Source organism: Raphanus sativus, chromosome 4 (assembly GCF_000801105.2).
Source record: "Raphanus sativus cultivar WK10039 chromosome 4, ASM80110v3, whole genome shotgun sequence".
Lineage (NCBI taxonomy): Eukaryota > Viridiplantae > Streptophyta > Magnoliopsida > Brassicales > Brassicaceae > Raphanus > Raphanus sativus.
The window spans coordinates 9,721,624-9,735,209 of NC_079514.1; the positions used below are offsets into that span (position 1 = coordinate 9,721,624).

At 39.1% G+C, this 13,586-nt stretch overlaps 3 protein-coding genes across 3 annotated transcripts; 1 reads left to right on the forward strand and 2 right to left on the reverse strand.

Annotated features, from left to right (window-relative positions):
* The first annotated feature begins 40 nt into the window (after nucleotides 1-40).
* LOC108832470 (septum site-determining protein minD homolog, chloroplastic) lies at nucleotides 41-1,346 on the forward strand. Its single transcript, XM_018605952.2, has one exon. The coding sequence runs from the start codon at nucleotides 96-98 to the stop codon at nucleotides 1,074-1,076; it is 981 nt and encodes a 326-aa protein (XP_018461454.1). The 5' UTR covers nucleotides 41-95; the 3' UTR covers nucleotides 1,077-1,346.
* A 302-nt stretch (nucleotides 1,347-1,648) lies between these two features.
* LOC108832466 (S-type anion channel SLAH3) lies at nucleotides 1,649-12,578 on the reverse strand. The gene is made up of 6 exons (XM_057007560.1): nucleotides 12,388-12,578; nucleotides 4,057-4,259; nucleotides 3,401-3,946; nucleotides 2,468-3,238; nucleotides 2,348-2,379; nucleotides 1,649-2,268 (listed from the first exon to the last, which is right to left on the reverse strand). Exons 2-6 carry the CDS (start codon nucleotides 4,228-4,230, stop codon nucleotides 1,881-1,883), a joined length of 1,911 nt encoding a protein of 636 aa, XP_056863540.1. The 5' UTR covers nucleotides 4,231-4,259; nucleotides 12,388-12,578; the 3' UTR covers nucleotides 1,649-1,880.
* LOC130510865 (uncharacterized) lies at nucleotides 8,801-11,224 on the reverse strand. Its single transcript, XM_057007561.1, has 2 exons — nucleotides 10,808-11,224; nucleotides 8,801-9,604 (listed from the first exon to the last, which is right to left on the reverse strand). Exon 2 carries the CDS (start codon nucleotides 9,602-9,604, stop codon nucleotides 8,927-8,929), a length of 678 nt encoding a protein of 225 aa, XP_056863541.1. The 5' UTR covers nucleotides 10,808-11,224; the 3' UTR covers nucleotides 8,801-8,926.
* Nucleotides 12,579-13,586: the final 1,008 nt, after the last annotated feature.

The following is a 13,586-nucleotide window of genomic DNA, read 5'->3' on the forward strand; positions in this document are numbered from 1 at the left end:
AAGGCTGAGAAAATATAAACCGGAATCTGAAATATTATAGATAAACAGTAAAGCCCTTCCGTCTCTCTGGAGAGAGCTGAAGAGCACCACTATCAATGGCTTCTCCGCGAGTGTTCTCCACGTGCCATCAACCTCCGCTTCTTCCATCGTCGCTCTCTTCAAAGCCCCTACTAACCTCACCACGATTCGTCAAAAGCCCTAGCAGACGGAGTCCAATTAGATCCGTTCTCCAATTCAACCGCAAACCCCAGCTCGCCGGAGAAACGCCGCGAATCGTCGTCATAACCTCCGGAAAAGGCGGCGTCGGAAAAACGACCACCACCGCGAACGTCGGACTCTCCCTCGCTCGCTACGGCTTCTCGGTCGTCGCGATCGACGCGGACCTCGGCCTCCGCAACCTCGATCTACTCCTCGGCCTAGAGAACCGCGTCAACTACACCGTCGTGGAGGTCCTCAACGGCGACTGCCGCCTCGACCAGGCTCTCGTGCGCGACAAGCGCTGGTCCAACTTCGAGCTCCTCTGCATCTCCAAGCCCAGGTCGAAGCTCCCGATGGGGTTCGGCGGGAAAGCGCTCGAGTGGCTCGTCGACGCGCTCAAAACGAGGCCGGAAGGCTCCCCGGACTTCATCATCATCGACTGCCCGGCCGGGATCGACGCCGGGTTCATAACCGCCATCACTCCGGCGAACGAGGCGGTTCTCGTGACGACGCCCGATATAACGGCGCTTAGGGACGCGGATAGGGTCACGGGGCTGCTGGAGTGCGACGGGATTAGGGATATAAAGATGATTGTGAATAGGGTGAGGACTGATATGATCAGAGGGGAGGATATGATGTCTGTGTTGGATGTGCAGGAGATGCTTGGCTTGTCTTTGCTTGGTGCGATTCCGGAAGACTCTGAGGTGATTAGGAGCACGAACCGTGGGTTTCCGCTTGTTTTGAATAAGCCTCCGACGCTTGCGGGGTTGGCGTTCGAGCAGGCGGCGTGGAGGCTGGTGGAGCAGGATAGTATGAAGGCTGTTATGGTGGAGGAAGAGCCTAAGAAACGTGGCTTCTTCTCTTTCTTTGGTGGTTGAATGGAACCGAACTGGACTTCCTCGGGTATGTCTGCGTCAAAAGCGTTTGTACAGGAACTAGTTTTTTTTTTGAAGGTTTTGTCTGAGAATTAAGATTCGTTTCTAGGACCATTGGAGTTCTACTGTTAGTTTGTTGCTGAGTTTAAGCTTTGATTCTATGGCCTATCTTTCTTGATGTTTTTGAGTTCTGTTTCTGTATCTGTTTATGTTAAAACTGAGATTTTCCAACATATCTCGAGTTCTTGTGTCAATTAAGCTTAGCTTATATGATTTGGATTTTTTCCTAGAATGCTAATGCATATTAGTCATTGGCTTGAGTAGTAGTTCTACATTTTTTGTTCGGGTGTTAACTTTGATGAGTTGATCGTAAAGTATCCATTAAGTCCGTGAAATTGTAATTCTAGTGCAAAAGCAAAACTGAAGCTCTTAGCTTATTAGATTTGCCACGATCCAGATTCTTTTTTTTTTTTGAACATGTATCTGCTTTAATGGCTTTGGTCTCCATGGAGTTTTATCTGTCCAACTAAACCAAACTGAGTAGAACTACCGATCATATTTTCTGATGCTGTTAATACAGTGTTAAACCCTCAAAAACTTTTTATTTATTGAGACAACACAAGTTTACATACAGTATTCTGATAACAGTTTCCCTGGTTTACTGCTAGTTTACACATGCTTATCAGAACCATAGCAACCAACAGTTGCGTTACTAGGTTTTCTCACTTGTGTCAGAGACTCTGACAACAACTCAAAACCAAAACTTGGATACCGATTAAACCAGAGATTATGAAAACTGTTTGTTTTTTAAGCCGAATCGTCCTCTGGAATTTTTCCATTGCCAGCTTCTAGATCATTACTCTGACTGCTGTCGGAGTCTGTGAATTTCAAGAAATTCTCGATGTTCTCTGAGCTTACGTTTCTTAGTTGGTCGAGCCACCGGTGGTGGCTAGTCTGTTTGCGTCTCGGGCGGTTGCTGATGGCTATGGCGTAGTCATTAGGAAAAAGATCGCGGAGGACAAAGACATGGATGATGGTAGTCACTAGCAGTGCCGAGACGACAAGAGTCGCTATGGCACAGAGGATCACACACATGACTTGAGTCATAGTGCTCCTCACTACTGTTGCGTACCTTATGGTTGCAATTGCAGCTCCGGTCATTGGAAATGTATACGCCCACCATGACAACGAAAATCTAAAAAAAAAACAAGAAAAAGGGTCAGGGACAGTTAAACTAATGCATAAACAATAAAAACAAAATTTCAAGAACTTACTTGATTCCACGAAAGAAATTAATTCGCACTGCCTATAAATTTTATGCAGAAATTTTGTATTAGTAAATACTTTTCTGAAGAAGCAAATACGTATGAACCAAACTTAGATGTGAAACGCACCAAAGAGAAGTAGAGGAAAATGGCGATGAAGTAACAAACTTTGGAGCCATAGTCGAAGGAGCCAGTGATCTTAGCCCATGCCATGGAAGCAACACTTGGGGCCGCAACAAAAAGGAAGAAGACAGGGTGAAGATCTTTAGGCAAAGTCTCGTTGGTCGGTAGTCTTTGGTAGAGTGTCACGAACAGAACCAAGTAATGAGCCATCCCAACAGCATAGAAAAATATCGGTCCTTCTCTAAGCCCCATGCTTGCACCTAGCAACGCTCCCACAAAGTTCCCGACGATCGAGAGATGGTTCGTAGGGTTGGCGACCCGGGAGAGCCTGCGTTGACCACCGGACATCCATTGACCGTAAATCTTGAGCTCAAGACAGATGAAAGGAAACATGAGGAGGTACCACAGGAACTGTGGCAGTTCTGTCGTTACGGAAGGTGGGACCCCGAGGGCTAAGAAGAGAAACGAAATGAAAGGAGCGAAGAAGAAGTTGATTCTGATGGGATGGTAGTACTCGCGGCGTACGGCTTCGAAGTAGAGGATGATTTTGAGGAGGTAAATGATGGCAATGGTAAAGATTAAAGCGACTGAGATGAACCAGAGAGCTTCGTTGATCAATAGGGGTACGTGAAGGAACTTGGTTGGCTCAGCAGTGGCTAGGGTTTTCCACATTATGGCTTGGCTGCTCACTCCAAGGCACATACCAAAGGTTGATATGGGGTAACGCAGAAGAAACGGCCACGTTTGTTCACTTGGTAGAACGATCTCTTCTTGAGGCTGCAACGTCCAAATAATTAAAAAGTAATTAAATATGTTAGTAACAAAGAAAAAAATAAGTTACAAAAAATTTACCGGTTATTATGATTTGATTGTGTTGTGAATGTTTAAAAAGGTGCATGAACACGGAAGTCACCTAGTATATCTATTATAGGAACGTACCCGGAGAGTCTCTAGTTCAGGACCTTCCAAGGCATCATAGTAACGGTCGACAGGCATGGCTTCATTATAAGTATTGATATTCTCCTTAGGCCGGTTTTGTGTCTCCGGTTCAATAGCAGCTGGTTTTCTTGTAAACTGTCTCTCGAGTTTCCCTGACCAAGTCTTGAACGAGGTGTACCTGTGATCCCTAAGCTTATGCATCGCCGGTTTTTGGTTTTGAAGTTGACCACTTTGTTGATGTTGTTGCTGCTGATGATGATTGTCGTGACGAAGACGAACATCGTCATCATTGCCGCTTTCTATGTAGAGAGATGAGACTTTGGCCATCGGCTGAGAGATGAACCTGACTGACTTTCCAGTCGATGCAGTGTTGTTGTCGGAAGACGTTGATGTCGGATCGGAGATGATGAGAATATTTGGTGAAGTTGGCATTGAAAGTGATGGTTTTCTTTGATGTTTGATCTGCATCCATGGTGCAGTCTCTTTGAGATCCTCGATATAGCTACGATGAGCTTCCATTGATGATCTTGCTGCTTCTTGATCATTCTAGTCACATATATATGCAATGAGGTGAGGTCGAGTTAGTTATATAATAACTTTGAACCTAATGTTTGCTAATGCGGAATGCAATAAATAAAATAAATAAATAAATATACCGAAGTAGTCGTGGATGCATGATAAGGATGAAAGCGACTGATGAAGTGAGGAAGAGGAAGATTATTATCTTTGTAATTGTCAAAGCCAACCATGTCTTCTGTTGTGGCTGTTCTCAGTAAAGCTGGCAGCTCCTCTTCTAATTCTATTTGCACACAGTTTGATCTCTCCTCCATTATTAATAATTTTTTTAGCAAATCTTTCCCTGTAACCAAAAACGTCAACTATTTCGTCATTTTTAATCTACAAAGTAATTGATCTTTTGACTTGACTTGTAGCATTGATTCATTCATTAGCCAAAATGATTGATTAGTATAACGCACTTGCAGTCAATTCAATTCCAGTTATAAAACTTATATCATTTTGAAGCATATGCGAGGGAAAACAATAACTCTATAGTTAGGGAATATTCTATAAAAAAATACTGGCCATGTTTTTTTTCTTGAAAATATTTTCCACAATACTGGCCACGTTCCATGGAGGAGAAACTTCTCGCCACTTCTTGGTCATTAGATTTTAACCCTTTTCTCTGTTTTTCCTTTATTATATCTCTATCATATCTTTCTAACATTATCAAGAAATTGGATCTAGGTACTCAATTTACAAAAATAACAAGCTGATAGAAATAAAAACAGCTTTTTTCTATTAAAACAAAAGCATGATCTAACCCACTAAATCTATCTACCTAAGTTCTCCACCTATAAACAGTTATTCTAACCTAAATTATCCACCTATAAACATTCACCTAAAAATCATTATATTTTAAGGCTAGTGGTCCAGCCACTAAGGTGGTTTCTCAGCTGAATGGAATTCAACTACACTTACCCTCGATTCGATACCACGGGTTAGAGAAAAAAACACCATTGTTCTTTGTTTGATCTTAAATTTTTCACTTCAAACTATACATGTGTTGGAAGCTCTTGTAAATCCTCATCAAATCAAACAACAATCTGTTGTAAATAAAGAAGAGAAGAGAAGAGAAGAGAGGAATCTGTGTGTCTTATTCCATGAATAATGATCTCCTTATATAGGATACAATAGCTTGGAGACAAAGCTTAACTTGGAGTGGGGAACAAGTATATCTAGGACTTTCCATATGGACATCACTACAATATTTATAACACTTCCCCTTGATGTCCAATATGTCGAAGTGCTTTCAAAACGCCGTAGATGCTGTCTCGTTAAAAACCGAGATTGTAATGCCATAACCGTCTAGAGTTTGTAATGCGTTTGGAATACTGCCTCGTTAAAACCTTTCCATGGTAAACCCAAAAACCCAATGTGGTAAAAACGGGAAGCCATGGATAGGAAAAAGAGTACAGCCGCATTACTTCCCCTGAAGTGAATATCACTGAAGGCTTCTCAGTGATCGCATACCAATCTGCTGCATAAGCTTCCTGAGCGTGCATGTTGGTAATGCCTAAGTGAAGAGGTCGGCTGAGTTCTCGCTAGATCTGACTTAGAGGACCTTGACCTCTCCTTCTTTCTGAAGATCGTTGGTGAAGAAGAACTTGGGGAGAACATGCTTAGTCTTGTCACCCTTGATGTAACCATCTTTGAGCTGAGCTACGCAGGCCGTATTGTCTTCGTAAAGAACGGTCGGCTCGTCTTTACCATCCGTGATCCCACATGCTGTCCGAATATGGTGTGTCATGAGTTTCAACCAGACACACTCTCCGCTTGCTTCATGGATCGCCAATATATCCGAGTGATTGGATGATGTGGCTGATATAGTCTGCTTGACTGATCTCCATGAAATGGTCGTGCCTCCATATGTGAAAACATAGCCGGTTTGGGACTTAGCACTGTGTGGATCGGACTGGTAACCTGCATCAACAAAATGCTTTCATGATATTCATGGTCCATTCGGATCATATGATTTATCTCTCTTAGATAAATTCGACCATGAATGTCTTTGTATGTCCATGATCTGTCTGGATCATGACATCATCCATAATCCATCCGGACTATGTTCTTGTCCACTATATATCTTATTCATATCCTTTGACCAAAACTCTTTATGAACTTTTAGTATATGTCCACGTTATGTTCATGAAGTGGCTATTGTGTTATAGTTTGAAGTTTAATCAAAGCTAAGCCACTTTTTGGTCAATAGGACGTTCCTCTCACTTGGATGGTTTAGGTCGGATTTAAGACCTAGAGGAACTGGTCGGAACAAGCTGGACGGGATGGATTGGTCGGGACCAGTGATGATTAAGGTCGAACTAGGTCGGACATGATCCTAGTCGGTATGGTTCCCTTTGGTCGTGAATCTGATGGATTCTCAGACCATTTGATCAATCTATTCTTGGTATGTTGGATCATAGATTCCAACCTTTATATACGGCTAATGATCTCTACTATAGATCATCGTAGTCTCTTCATAGCCTTTCCAAGAATCAATCATCTTAATCATCCTTTCTTTAAGTATAAACACAAGGAATATATTGACTACTATATGGACTGATTTGAAACGTTCTTATAGAACTTTCTACTAAGCATCACTTAGTCTTATCATATCGTGTGTATGCAGCTGCATTTCAGTCCATGAACAACGCAGGAACGATGTTGTTCTATGAGAACTTCTTTCTCATCTTTCAAGGTATCTTATATTACCTTTATATCCAGTGAGATATCCAATGTCTACTACATCTTTCTTAGATGTCCAGATTTCGATATTGGGTAGTAGCATTCACCACATTAGGAATTTATTTCCTTGTTCCTTAGTCCCTGTGAGTATCCTTGTGTGATCAAGCCATTCCATTGAATGCTTTATGTAGCAACATGTACGACCACTTGTTTGTACTTTCATGTTCTACTGCTCACGATTTTCTTTTCCTCACAAGACTCATCTGTTCACTGGTTAGATGGCGTCTCACTTATGTATTTGGCCAATACGCCCATCTCATACATTCTTTGGGTTTAACTCCACGTCTCATTCTATGAGTACTCTTACGTGGGTTAGTGATCCTCGCATATCTCTTATGCTCAAGTGCTTTCTCTTTATCACTTATGAGTGTGTGTATGTGTCGACACTTTATATAATGTTCCATCGCGTTCTATCGCGTTCTAGACATGACAATCGATTGAGATTTTATTATTATCAGGATCATTGAATACTTTGTAGTTTGCAAGGCTACATTGTATGATACCTGTACCTTAGGACCGGCCGGTCTTATCTCATTGTCTAGTTTGGTTTCTCTTTCATGAACCCGGATCTATCATTATGAGCACCTTATCTCTTTCTATCCGAGGTTCCTTATATATGGAACATACTTGTCTATCTTGTATAGACTTCTACAGCAACTTGATTATGTCTCTACTAGGACATTTATATAGTGGTGCTAAGCTGGTATGACTTAGTCATTCTTTCGGGTCTGTCTGGCTATCATTCTTTCTTTGTTTATGGACGTCCATTACATATATATCTGGTCCGAGGATCTTTGCCAAGACTTGGATGGTTAAAACCATTCCACTTTCACTTTCTATTTACCAGCTTATAGCTTTCTCCATGATGTTGGATAGTCGGATTCATCTTGTATGTAATCCGTGTACCTTGGCCACAATATGATCACCTTTGTTTGGCTCATGGTCTCATTGAATTCGTGGGAGAAAGATCATGTTCTCTTATCCAACATATATTCCCGATTTTCATCTCATCCTTAGATGAGGTATTCCATCCTAGATGGCACATAGGTATGTGGTGGTTTATCCATAAAGTCTTAGGATGGTCTATATCTGGATTATGACCCTTTATCATCTTTAGACGGGAATATCTATGCTCACTTTATATGGCCTGATGTATCTTATCTTTCATACATGTATTCTTGTGGTGTACCCAAGCTTATAGACTTTTGAAGTCTCAACCTTATAGGTTATGCCTTTTACGGCCAAGCTATAATGCCTTATGGCCTTCAGCCATGCTTATCATGTTCGGGTTTTATAGTATGGTCATGGACCACACGGAGTGTTTATTCTCCCCCTCATGAACATGCTATAAAGTACGTTTGTTTGTCCTCACTTAAACGTAATGCTTGGACGGTCAGCATGGTTTTAGACCATGATACACGAATTTGTGGTCTGGTCATGATCACGGGTTCTGTTCTTACTATCCTCATGATCAGATTATACTTTCGTGTTGCTTGGAACAATGAAGCCTACTGAGTTTCCCTTGTGTACATGTTTCACAACGTGAGATCTTATGGGATAACTCTTTGTGCCTTATTAATCAAGTTCAGACCAGGATGGCTAATCCGGTCATGCCATAAAGTGTATAAATTCGTTGGTGAACCTTACTGGTTACCTAGGCTTTTATGCCTTATCACACCGATCCTTAGCATAGTATTAGATCAGTAGGGAGAATGTAGTCTCGACCTCTTTTATATGTATGCCTTTGGCGATTTTCATAAGCTAAAAGAAACATTTCCTTTTGCTTTGCTCTGCCCATTGGTTTATTATTGAAACCATTTTGATGTGGCTTGTAATGCCATTTCGACCTTTACTCCCTCCTCGACCATGATTGGATCTACAACCACGGTTATTGTGGTATCCTTGTCCACGGCCAGTGGGGATTTTGGGTCTCTCTCAATGGGTCTTAGGTGATAAATTTCGTGCCTCTTAAGGCCATGCCTTAGGCGTGGTGGTCTAGACATACTCTTCTCGAGTTTTCATTCTCATTTGTCAATCAAAATATTTTTCAAGCAAATCAATCAAGATAAAAGAAAAACTCTTATTAATGCTATGAAATTTGAATGACAAATTATATTTAAAAGAAAACACCAAATCATAAGTATGAAATCAGAATGTCAAAAGGCTTAAACAATAGCCGGCCAGTCCATAATAACATCTTGGACGTGGCTCACATTTGGTTCTCTATTCAATGAATAAACCAATCTCATCATCTATATGAGTCCACCCGAATTTTCTTTTCTTAGCTTCTTCAGCATCACCGTATATCATCTCACATTGATACTCGGCACTTATCTCCATAACATAGTCGAGTTTGTCGAGGTTGACTTTCCTTTTCTGCTTCTTTTCCTCAAGAGCTGAAAGGTATGAGAGAAGGTCGTAATAGGTTGTGAAACCTTTAGCCTTCTGTGATAACAACACTTCCTTTGAATGGATCGTGTCACGAGTCTTGCTTAACAAGTCATAGTTTGTTATCACTACACCACATAGTTTAAGACTATAAGTGATTCTCATAAGATCAAAGTGATAGTCATCCACGGATTCATAATCCTGGAACCTCAGAGCCTTCCATTCTTTCATGGACTCATCTAGTAGTGGCTCGAAGAACATGGTGTTCAATCTCGACCAGAGATCGTAAGGATCGTTGATGTAACTGCACTCATCATACAGATCCTTCACGAGATGCTTTTTCATTATCAAAACAGCTCTACGCCTTTCATATGCAAGGGTATCATTGCCGTATTTGATACACTTCCCAAGTCCTTTAGACTTTAAATCAGCTGAAGTGTTCATCGCCCAATCAAGGTAATTGTCTCCATTGAGATCAAGGGCTGGGTAATCCGAGTGATGGAGTCTCGACATCTGAATCATATCAAAATGATTTGTGTTAGTACATACAATTTTCTGATGCCATTGGCTATCCAAGAAATAAAAGGCACTCGGCTAGTATGTAAACAATAAAGCCATATGGCTTGTGTGACCAATGCCATTCGGCTATTACACAATTAAATCACATTGCCAGCAAACAAATAAGAGGGCCATACGGCCAGTTTGCATTCTCTTTAGAAATTTACTTTCTCATAACTCATCCATCACTTAATCAACTTATTTGATTTATAAATCCCTTGAAAATAGTGGGATGGAAGAGTGCATGGTTTAGCCATACCATATGGTATGCTACATCGACCCATGCGATTTAATGGTCTAGTAGTACCATTCGGTACACATCCTCGACCAAATAAAACGGATCGTGATTTAGCTGCACTGTGGTGCGCATCATCCATCACCGGTGATTGTGGATCACCGTGGATCATCGAGGATCACCGTGGATCACCTTGGATCACTGATCATCGTAGATTATCGCGGATCATCGAGGATCATCATGGATCATAGATCAACGCGGATCATCGTGGATGATCACCGTGAATCATAGGTGAAAAATCTAGTTGCACCTGAGGGTGAACATCATCGACCATTGATTTTGTTTTATGGTCTAATCGTACTTAAGAGTACGTATCATCGACCTTTACTTCATATGGTCTAGTCATACCTATTGGTATGCATCATTGACTTAAAAGAAAATCATGGTCTAGCCACACTATGGTGTGCATCATCGACCAAAAGATGTGGAAAACATTAACCTTATGTTTTGTTTGGACATATAGCGTGTCATCCTTAAAGGGGTATCACTTGTTGTCCATACAAAACGAAAGTCATGTAATCACATGCTTTATATTTTAGGATTTAGGGTTTCTTAAAATCAGATTTAAACTTTAAGGATTGGGGTTTAAAATTCAAATCTGTTTTTAGGATTAGGTTAAACATTGACCTTAAATTTTGTTTGGACATATAGCGTGTCATCCTTAAAGGGGTATCACTTGTTGTCCATACAAAACTAAAGTCATGTAAAACTATTAAGGGTTTAGGGTTTTGATTTTAAAATAAACAGAACTAAAATCAACCAAATCAAATCGCAAAGTTTTTAAATCGGATTTAAGATGAAGAGAAGTTTGAAATCCGAATTGCTTGAACCACAAGTAAAGATTAGGGTTCTTGAGATCTTACCTTAATCTTTGCCGATCTTTTCTCCTTGGTTCCTCTTTTAGAAACCTTAAATAATCAACAATGAAAGTTTCAAAGTTGGATTAGTATGAGATCTAAGAACAATAGAAATCGAAATTAAGAGAGATAAGGAGTTGGCGGCTATTAGGGTTTTGGATGATCTTTGACGGCGCGGCTTGCACTGGGAGGTGACGGCGCGTCTGGAGTCGGATTGATGCGTGGTCTGCGGCGCTGGATTCGTCTCGTCAAGAGCTTCAATTTGATATATTACTCGTCGTCTGGATCCTTACGGTTAGGGAGATATGACGGTTTAAAGTTGCGGCTGAAATTAGGGATTTTGTGCTCGCTGGATTTTAGCTAGGGTTTAGAGTCTCGTGCTGATAACGTGTTGTAAATAAAGAAGAGAAGAGAAGAGAAGAGAGGAATCTGTGTGTCTTATTCCATGAATAATGATCTCCTTATATAGGATACAATAGCTTGGAGACAAAGCTTAACTTGGAGTGGGGAACAAGTATATCTAGGACTTTCCATATGGACATCACTACAATATTTATAACACAATCATAAAAGAGAACAAAGTATAATGTAAAAAGAAGAGAATAATATATATTTTTAAGTTCTCTTAAGATTATGAAATCTGTATTGGGTAATCTTTCAAATCATATTTGAGAAAACTAGTAGTTTGTATTAATGAGTCTTTGTTCGGATTGTTTACGTGGATTTTATTTCATCGTCGTGATCTAAGCAAAACAAGGACGATATACATGGTAGATAACAAATTTTCTACCAAAGTTGGCCAAAAATACGGTACCAAATGTAAAGAATATGTACTTTTATATTATTGAGTAGGAGACATTTATTGACATATGTATGCAGAAATACAATGGAGCAATTCTAGGATAGTATCATGATCATGAGTGATTTTCATAATTCAGTAATCATAGAATTGATTGAGTGATCATGAAAATTAATTGTAACGATTCCCTTTCTTTACCACTAAACTAGTTTTAACAAAACAAAACTCCTGCAAACAAACAGAATAAAAAAGTACACATTTCTAAAAGTAACTATGGATTTATAGTCAATTGTCTGGTGACTGTTGAGCTAAGCTGTGTTCATCAAACTCATCGGGTCCACTTAAAATTTATGGTTCGACAAGGCTTGTGGTTATTGTAACACTAAGCCAACAGGTAATCAATCGCTGTGAAAAAAACGGTTTCGTTCTACATATACAGACACGTAAACTGATTTAATCGCATTGGCTACGTAAGCTAATGCGTTAAAAGTTATATGTCGGCATTTTGGGTTTAGTCTCGGTTATTGTTTCTGGAAGCGTTTTGGGTTTATGAAAGAATAAGAGAAAATGGGAGCCTAAAAACCAAGAAAAGAACAAATCTAATTAACAAGCTTACAGTTCGTAATCAGGACCTAAGTATATTTTCTTTGTTAATTCAGAATCATAAGTTTTTTTGTTGAACATGCATTCAGAATCCTAAGTTGGATTAAAGCATAAATAGAATCGCGTATTAATGCCTATGCATTTCCGTTAAAAAAGGACAAGAGAAATGAAAATAAACACTAACCTGGCGATTATGAACCCTGCAGCCGTAGCCACGTCGAGCTTGCTAAATTATGCCTGAAATTCTGGGGAAAATACGAGAAAAAAAAATGCTGCTTGAGATTTGAAATATCTATAGATCTTTTCTGTTTCTTGTGGAGATAACTATGGAGTCTTTTTGTTGGAAAAGAAGCGAAGACTAAGGACGGAAATAGAGAAAAGATGAGTTGGTTTGAGCGAAAACAAAACACGTCTTTGTACTCTATATATATACAGAAGATAATATCTATGTTCACGTAAGTACAGTTACGGAAATCTATAGTGAATGTATTTGTTATATATGTATAGCTGTAATACAAAGTTTTTAACGTGGCTGTCTTCTTGTTGATTAACTGGTCATGATTCACGTCATTGACAATCTTAAGTATTTTTCTTTATTGTTTAGACGTACTTATTCAATCTATTAAGCTTTGGTCGTTAGAGCAACTTGGAAAGATTTCAATAAATCTATGCAATTGAAGTTAATATCTTTTGTTAAAAAATACATAAATTTTATTTATATAATTTTTTTGAAGGCTAATTTTATTTATATAATTGATTTTGATTTCCTCATAAGATACCTTGAAATGTTTTGGAAAACAATCCGGATGATTCAAAACACAACATGAGGATTGAGGAGTATGTATAATGGATCTAGAAGATCCATGATATAAATGATAATGTATACCCAATATATATATATACCATTTGTGTCATGAATATTCTATATTATATAATCACAAGATTATCATTAGTATCATGGATTTTCTAAATCTTTCTTCAAATTCTTACTGAAATTAAGTGACAAATACATTAATTACAAGAACGTAAGTACTATTAAGAATATATATTTTTAGCTCACAAAATAAATAACCACAATATATATATGACATGAATTCCTTATGTAATCTGGCACATATAGCTTTGTAAATTGTTGCTAAAAAAAAGCTTTGTAAATTTGTATTTTTTTTTCATATTCACAAGGTTGTGTGATACTAGAAATGGCGTTTCTCAATTTTTTTTAATGATTTTCATAAGTTATTAAGTTTTCACGGGTATCATGGTTTGCTTCACTACCTCATAATTAGACTTGGCAAACATTAATTCATTTTATATACAAAACTGTTTTAGAAATGAAGTACAATAATTGTTGGGTGCATAGTTTTTGAACTAAGGGAAAATTGC